Below are 7,922 nucleotides of genomic sequence, written 5' to 3' on the forward strand. Positions count from 1 at the left end.
AACAATTTTCCAAGTATCAATCTAGTCGTATCCAAAAAACTAGGTCGTATGTATCTACTAAGATTGATCAACGCAAAACCTGTGATATTTCAATTATAAAGATAAACAATATAATGCGGAAAAAGAAATAACACAGACACCATAAATTTTGTTAACGAGGAAACCGCAAATGTAGAAAAACCCCGTAACCTAGTCCAGATTGAACACCAAACTATATTAAGACGCTACGGACACTAGCCGATTAATAATTAACTTCGGTCTGGAATATAGTTGATCTCGAACTCAGTCTCCCACTGATTCAGGTACAGTCGCGCTCCTTACGCCTCTTGAATCCTAACAGGACTTCACGCAATTAATTCCCTTAGAAGGAGTCCCACCGACTAAGAGTTGCTTCAACTCAATTGAAGACTTTGAACCAAATTTGTCTCCCATAGATTAAGCCTATTATTGATTTCCTGATTTACGATCTAAACGGATGATCAGATCAAACGGATGATCCGGGTGATGGAAATCGATATCAACTTAGACAGAAGTCTGGATATCCTCAAAATCCAGATTTATGCAACCCAAAGTGCCGTCTAGATTATTATTCACCTCACAAGTATAAAACTTGCGGAATCACAAAGTATGAGACGAAGAGAACTTTGTGATTACTATATATTTTAATTGATGTAGCAAGGCCTTACAAACAATCAAGATCAGGATACTCAAGTTATCAAGATAAAAGATAACTGGACCTGGCTTCATGAATCCCAATGAAGTCTTTGTAGTCGTTAAACCCTAAAAGGGTTTCTGGAGAGGATGACTCTACAAACAACTAGGACACACCAAAAAGTAGTGTCAGGATTCAAAGATCCCAGTTGCCAAGAGTTCCCCTTATATAGACTTCAAGGCCTAGGTTGTTTTAGGTTTAAGCTAAGATAGCTTTGGAACCAAGCAAGCAATATTTACCGTTAGATGAAAGCTTTGAATCTTATTCAATATACAAGATATACGCAATGGTTAGGTAAACCGTAACCGAACTGTGTATAAAGACTATGTTCAACATGGTTAGCCGAAACTAGCCGATTTGAACTTAAAAGCTTAACACTCATTTTCATGTTCACAAAGACATTAATCTTGAGTCACAATTATGTGGTCAAATGAGCCTAGTGTTAATTAGAAAATTGAACAAATGCAAATCATCTCATAGAAATAAATTAATAGCAATTGAATCAAAATCCACATAGTTTTTTAATGTACAAGGCACAAATACTTGAACCGCTCGTGAGTCGGCTGAGTCATAGTATGTGGACCGGTTTGCAAATTTATAACAATTACCGAGTTCCGGAGTCTACAGAACTTCTCAGTTCACGTACCTATTTGCAAACTTTGATTCAACTCAAAGTTCCGGAGTCTACAAAAATTTTCAGTTCACGTACCGGTTTGCAAACTAAAGACTTTTACCGGTTCCGAAGTTCACATAACATTTTTGTTTGCATACCGGTTTGGGTACTGAACTGGTTCTAGAATGTAGAACTGTATTGGCTCGCATACCGATTTAATCTTTCACCCGGTTTCCTTACCACAATTCCAAAATGGTTTGTATACGAATATACATACATATCTGGATCACGAAACAATTAGATTTTCCCATGATTTGCATACGAGTATGCTTACCACACAAATCTGGAAGTCGATATATAGATACTCCGTTACGTGTACGAATACATGTATTACGGCTTCAGACAAATAAAAGTTTTCTCAGTTTGTAAGACTGATAACACTGTCTTGTATTCCGAATATAGTAATTCTATATTTCTCTAAATCAATTCAAAACATTCCTGAATAATAACAATGAAACATATCACTGTTCCATGCTATTTTTGAATGATAAACTTGAATTATGATTTGGTTCCGGATAATAAATTGTTCTTCACCGAAATTGATCAAGTATGAACAAATGTTCATTAAGCTTAGTCATTATATTTCGAGAAATTCGTAAACTACATAATTAGTTCTTAACTCGAAATTCTTGTTTATGCAACCTACTCTAATTAGTTATGCGACAATCGTCTCAAGGATAGAAAAGTGAATATAATTTTAGAAATAGGTGGTTCAGTCTTCACTTACCTTTTGTTGATGAAGTTCTCCAAAATCTTCGGTTGATCTTTGCCTTCAAACGATAGAACGCAAATGGTGACTGGCTCGTTTCCCAACTCCACTATCCTAGACTGAGACTTTACTAATTGTAGACTAGAAATCAAGATATAGTTTTGACAACTAAATTTGACAACAAGCTTGATATAGCAACACTTATGAGTTCGACCGAGCAATGTTCTAGCCAAATAGTTTGAGTTATTACTAGTAGTATTTCTTTCTTCTCTCACTCATTCTATCAATTGATAAAGCTAATATTGCGTTTCAGTGGTAATCATGATGTGGACAGTAAAATAGGTCGAGTCCTCTATCCAATGAAAGCTAGCTACAACTGAATTGCTAGAAGATTTCATCACTTAGTTACAGTTTTCAGATATGCAATTAAAATTAAGTGATTGAACTTCAAAATTGATTTTCCTGCTTCACGGTATCCCTGATTTGAAAATTTGATTTGAGTATCTTTTTTCAGGTTTGAAATTTATCTTATTTCAGGCGGAGACATGATACCTGGAGTAAACAGAGACCTGAAATTGATTTTGGAACTCTGTTTTTTTAGTTGATTGAGATCTCAAATAAATTTGAATGTAAATTTACTTTCGATTTTTCGGAAAGAAATCAAACTGAGTTGTAGGTATTTTGAAATTTTGACGAGTGAATGTCGAGAAAATCGACCAAATGGATATGCTAGGTTTGTGTAATGAGAACGAGATTTGAATTTGTCGATTTGAAAAGTCAGAGATTGCAGGAAATGCATATCTGGTATTAAGATTTTTGTTAAGGGTGAATATGGAAAAAACTATAAGAAATTATTCTCTATTCCTTACGTTAAGAATTACTAGGTCATCTAATCTGGGACACAGTGAGTATAATAAAATATTATCTTAATACCAAGATCGTACGGATCCAACGGCTGTAAGCAGCCACTTCATTTTTGCTGTCACGGCTCACGCACACATCACGACTCTTCCTCTTTTGATTAGCTCAAAACCAGAAACGAAATCAGTCGAACAAGGATTTACATTTTAACGATACCAAGCTGAACAGGTAACAGAGATCAACTCGTTGTTTTGTATTGTCTGAACTGTAGACCTCCCCAAATCCATCAATCCTAAAATATATGTCCTAGAGTCGAATGATAGTATTTATCCAAAAAACTAAGAGAACCTACTCAATCTCAGTCTTCCATTTTTGAATCGCAAAAACTAAAACCATGGATGTAAACCACTTGACCACCGAGGAAATACCGTCATCTTCTTCCCCAGGCTTGTTGAAGAATGTCCAAGAACTAGCAATCGACGGTGAAGAACCACCGCCAAGATATATTCGTAAAGATAGCGACCACAAAGAGAAGAAGCAGGTACCTGCACATGAATCTCTATCAGTTCCAATAATTGATGTTAGTCGCTTATTGCCTGCTTCATCCGGCAGAGAGAAGGAAGATGAGATGGAGAAGCTTAAATCTGCACTCAATTCATGGGGCTTGTTTCAGGTATAATTTTGTGTCAACCCATCTTTTCTCTTTCACTGAAGTCTAGGAAATTCTACTGTTTTCTAAATCTCCAAAGTGATATTAGTAATAGATGCTTCAATTCAGAAATGTGAATCTTATTTGCCTTTTTCTGAATTTGATTACAATAATAAGGCAATAAAAATCAACAAATTTCTGTCACATTCCTATCTTTCAATAGAAGCAATCAATTTACCTATACTCTGCTTTCTTCTTTCTATGGTTTCAGGCAATTGGACATAGTATCCCGAAAAGCTTACTTGATGATATAAATGATGTGTCAAAGCAGTTCTTTGATCTTCCTATAGAAGAAAAGCAAAGGTACACTAGATCAGAAGAAGATGAAATAGTTGACTTACAAGGATATGGGAGTGATACCATTGTTTCAGATGATCAGGTGCTAGACTGGTCTGACCGCCTATACCTCTTAATACAACCACAAGAACAGCAAAAGCTTCGACTCTGGCCTGATCCACCATCTCATTTTAGGTACTACTGCAAATATTACGTTAACCAGAAATGAAAAGATAAAGAGAACGAAACTTGCTAAAACTACATATGAGATTTAAACCATCAGCTTTCTAAGTATAATCGTACAAGAAATCATCTGGAGTAAATAAAGTTTAAACCGACAACTTCAAATCATGGTCACACAGTAACAATTGCTAATTGTACTGCAGGAGAACACTGAATGAATATAGTGTTAAGGCTGGATCAGTAGCCGAGGTCATTCTGAAGGCCATGGCAAGATCAATAGGATTGGAAGAGTATAGCTTCATCAACCAGCTGGGGGGACAACCAATGGTGTATGCAAGGTTTAACTACTACCCTCCTTGTTCAAGACCTGATCTTGTTTACGGCATAAAAGCTCATGCAGATGGAGGAGCGATCACCATTCTCTTGCAAGACCCTGAAGTAGAAGACCTACAAGTTCTTAAAGATGATCAATGGATTAGCGTTCCATGCATGCCGGGCGCTCTACTCATTAACGTTGCGGATCAAGTCCAGGTATATAGTCATAAAATTATAAATCTGTAGAAAGATAAGGAGTTTACGAAATTCACTAAATGTTTTTTGACAGATAATGAGTAACGGAATTTTCAAGAGCCCAATACACAGGGTGGTAACGAATAAAGAACGGGAGAGGCTATATTTGGCTATGTTTTACGGAGCTAAGTTCGACAAGGAAATTGAACCAACAGCTGGGTTGATCAATGAGAGTAATCCTAGAATGTTCAGGAAGGTAAAAGTGAAAGACTATCTTGAAGTCTTCTTCCCAAAATACTTGCTAGGAGAGCGAGCCATAGACTGGGCTAAAGTTTAATTCTCTTAATCACATATGTTTATCCCATGTTTTGTTCGAAAACGATTGTACTTAAGTTCAGGGGTTTGAGTTGACTAATATGAAAGAGGTATGTTCAAATATGATGTGACTCTTGATATATGGTGCAAAATTAATCTAAAGATCAAATGTGAGGCATCAATAAAGTTTGCATGATTTACAAGGCAAATGCAAGTTAGAGGAAAACAGCCAAGAAAACATAATCTAAGCAAAGATATATATTAACGAATGAGAAGTTGACAAGCAAAGAACACCAATCTCTAACAAAACACTTTCAAACCCAATGATTTATGTGCACACATATTGTTCTTAGGTGATTATGCCTAGCCTCTACCATGCCACAAAGCTCTTTTTTTACGGAGGTCCTGGTTCTATCATATTACCAAAACAGGTTTCAAGAATTAGTTCCTGTTTTTCCAGTAAATGAAAAACTTTTCTTCACACGTCGCTCCATATAACTTCAACCACGAAAAATCTCAAAACTAACGATAAATGATTAGATACACTGCATATATGGACTCAGCGGTGACACGGTTATTTGGTTTCCTTCTAACTTTAACTTGACTTATCCTAATTTCAACTATACAAGTGCACAGGGAACTTACAAGCTCCGAAACAAGACATACTATATATTGGCATCCTGTTGCACTAAAATCTATTGTGCTAGCCTGACCAGACATACACACAGATGTGGAACTGCAAATTTAAGTTTATCTTCAGCAAGTTTGATCAAATCTCAAGTAGAATTTACTCCTAGGGGTCCAGACTTGTCTGCCATTAAAGACAAATGCAGTAATGGAATATTTCTTGTTGCACGATGATTTTCTAATTTTAATTTCAAGTTGAATATCAAATTGAGAATGATATGGAAAGGTGCTTCTGCAGGAACAGACGGCAATTGAGCTTTCATCAATCAAAACATCGAGATCATCTAGTTCACCTTTTCCATAAGAATTATTTCTAGTGAATAAAGTTAACTAAAAAGCTATTGAAAATAGGAGACTACAATTGAGCCACATGAATTATGAGGGTAAGCTTACATACTATCTAAAGAACCTTCTAACTAAGCTATGCTTTGAAATGTTTACTAACTATACAATATCAGATAATAATTATGCTTCAAAAAAAAAATATCAGATAATAATTGGTGGATCAATTATCAAGAATAACGAAAACGAAACAACAAAAGAAAAACTGCTCTAAACTGCCCAACGAAACAAGGAATACATACTTTACCAGCAAGACGACTCAGTTATGACTTCACGGGTCCTTGTATATAAACAAACATTTTCTAGCAATTTAACAGAGTAAGATAGGATGTCAATTATAAGAACTTATTACCCAATAAATGTAATTATCTGTTAAGTTCTGTTTCACATGGAAGAAAATGGCCAATAAGCCGATAAGAATAAACAAACAACAAACAGATGACACATAAATACCCATTGTGATGGATTGTACACGACTTCATCCCATATTCTCTGAAGGTGGTTCAACTGCAACGCCATTTTGAAGCAGTTTAGGGAATGTTGATTTCAGCTTAGACTCTTCAAAGGCCTCAGCATTCTCGAAAAGTTGTTTCCTAAGAACGTCATGCAAATGCCCGAAAAGTTGTTTCTTTAGTGACTCAAAAGCCATATCTAATCTCTCTAACTGTTCCATTGCATTTTTATTATACATAAACAACCCATAGTAAAGATCAAAACTATCCCCAGATGTATTATCAACCAAATTCAGCAAAGTTTCATATCCTTTAGTATTTATCGACGTTGACTCTAGCCCAAATTTCTCCAGAACTCTCCCCATCGTATGTGTAATAAACTGCGACTCCGCAGCATCTCTATCATGCTCAGCACAAGACATTTCCACCATCCTACAACCTTCCTGAACAAATATATTTAGAAATTTTTCGCAGCGACTAATTCTAGATTCCTCATTCCCAACTCTAACTTTATCATAAACAAAAGGAAGATTTTTCCAACTATCTTTACCACTTTCTGGTCCAAACATTGGGTGAGTACATAAAACATCAAATTCTTGCGGTAAAATCTGAAGAAATAGATTCCTCGGAAACTCTTTAACAGAAAGAACATCAACAAATAATGTACTTCTTTTCAATCTCTGCAGCGGTAATGACCTAAGAACTGATTCAGTAGAAATAATAGAAGTACAAAGAAGTATTACCTCGGGATGTTCTTCACATAAATCATCAGCATCACTGAAAAATAAAACCCCTAATTTTCGAGCTATATCAGAATAATCCGACCGAGAATGAGCTAATACATTGTGTCCTTGACGAACTAGGGTTTTTGCAAGAAACTGACCGAAATTACCAAACCCAACAATGCCAATCTTTAGCTTCGTACTTTTTTCGAAACGATCATTGATTAAAGCTTCGTAATCATAAGGTTGAGCTGCATCTAGAGCTCTGATACGAAGAGCATTTTGATGCTTTAAAGTTTGTTTTTGGCGTTTTAAAATGAGAATTGAAGATCGGTGATGAAAAGAATGAAGGATTGAAGATGGATTTGAATGAGGAGGTAATCTGATTTTAGAAGATTGGAGAGATGAAAATGAGAGCATTTCGAATCAGGGTCTTTGTTTGAAAAATTAGATGAAAAAAGATATTCAAAACATAAACCCCTTGGAATAAAATGAATCCAAGGAAGAGACTTCAAGGGTTTTAAGGAGAGGAGTGGGGATAACGTCTTTAGACAAATTAGACTTGTGCAACCGATTCTTTTCGATATGACATTAAACCGATTCTTTTCGATATGACATTATAACTTGCACATCTAACTAGGGCTGCACAAGACCCACCCACGATACCCAAACCTACCCGTACCCGCTAAATCCGTGGGTTTTTAATCCATACCCGCCCGTTGTGGGTGCGGGGTTGGTTATGAAAAAAAAAACCGCTGTCTGTGGGTGCGA

The 7,922-nt window shown here is 36.0% G+C and overlaps 2 protein-coding genes across 2 annotated transcripts; one reads left to right on the top strand and one right to left on the bottom strand.

The window, feature by feature from the left end:
- Window positions 1-3,019: 3,019 nt before the first annotated feature.
- Window positions 3,020-5,181, top strand: LOC113319413 (protein SRG1-like). The gene is made up of 4 exons (XM_026567668.1): window positions 3,020-3,628; window positions 3,876-4,135; window positions 4,327-4,654; window positions 4,728-5,181. Exons 1-4 carry the CDS (start codon window positions 3,350-3,352, stop codon window positions 4,968-4,970), a joined length of 1,110 nt encoding a protein of 369 aa, XP_026423453.1. The 5' UTR covers window positions 3,020-3,349; the 3' UTR covers window positions 4,971-5,181.
- Window positions 5,182-6,308: 1,127 nt separating this feature from the next.
- Window positions 6,309-7,673, bottom strand: LOC113317376 (arogenate dehydrogenase 2, chloroplastic-like). The gene has a single exon (XM_026565493.1). The coding sequence runs from the start codon at window positions 7,569-7,571 to the stop codon at window positions 6,456-6,458; it is 1,116 nt and encodes a 371-aa protein (XP_026421278.1). The 5' UTR covers window positions 7,572-7,673; the 3' UTR covers window positions 6,309-6,455.
- Between the last annotated feature and the right edge of the window lie 249 nt (window positions 7,674-7,922).

This window comes from Papaver somniferum, chromosome 10 (genome assembly GCF_003573695.1).
Source record: "Papaver somniferum cultivar HN1 chromosome 10, ASM357369v1, whole genome shotgun sequence".
Taxonomy (NCBI): domain Eukaryota; kingdom Viridiplantae; phylum Streptophyta; class Magnoliopsida; order Ranunculales; family Papaveraceae; genus Papaver; species Papaver somniferum.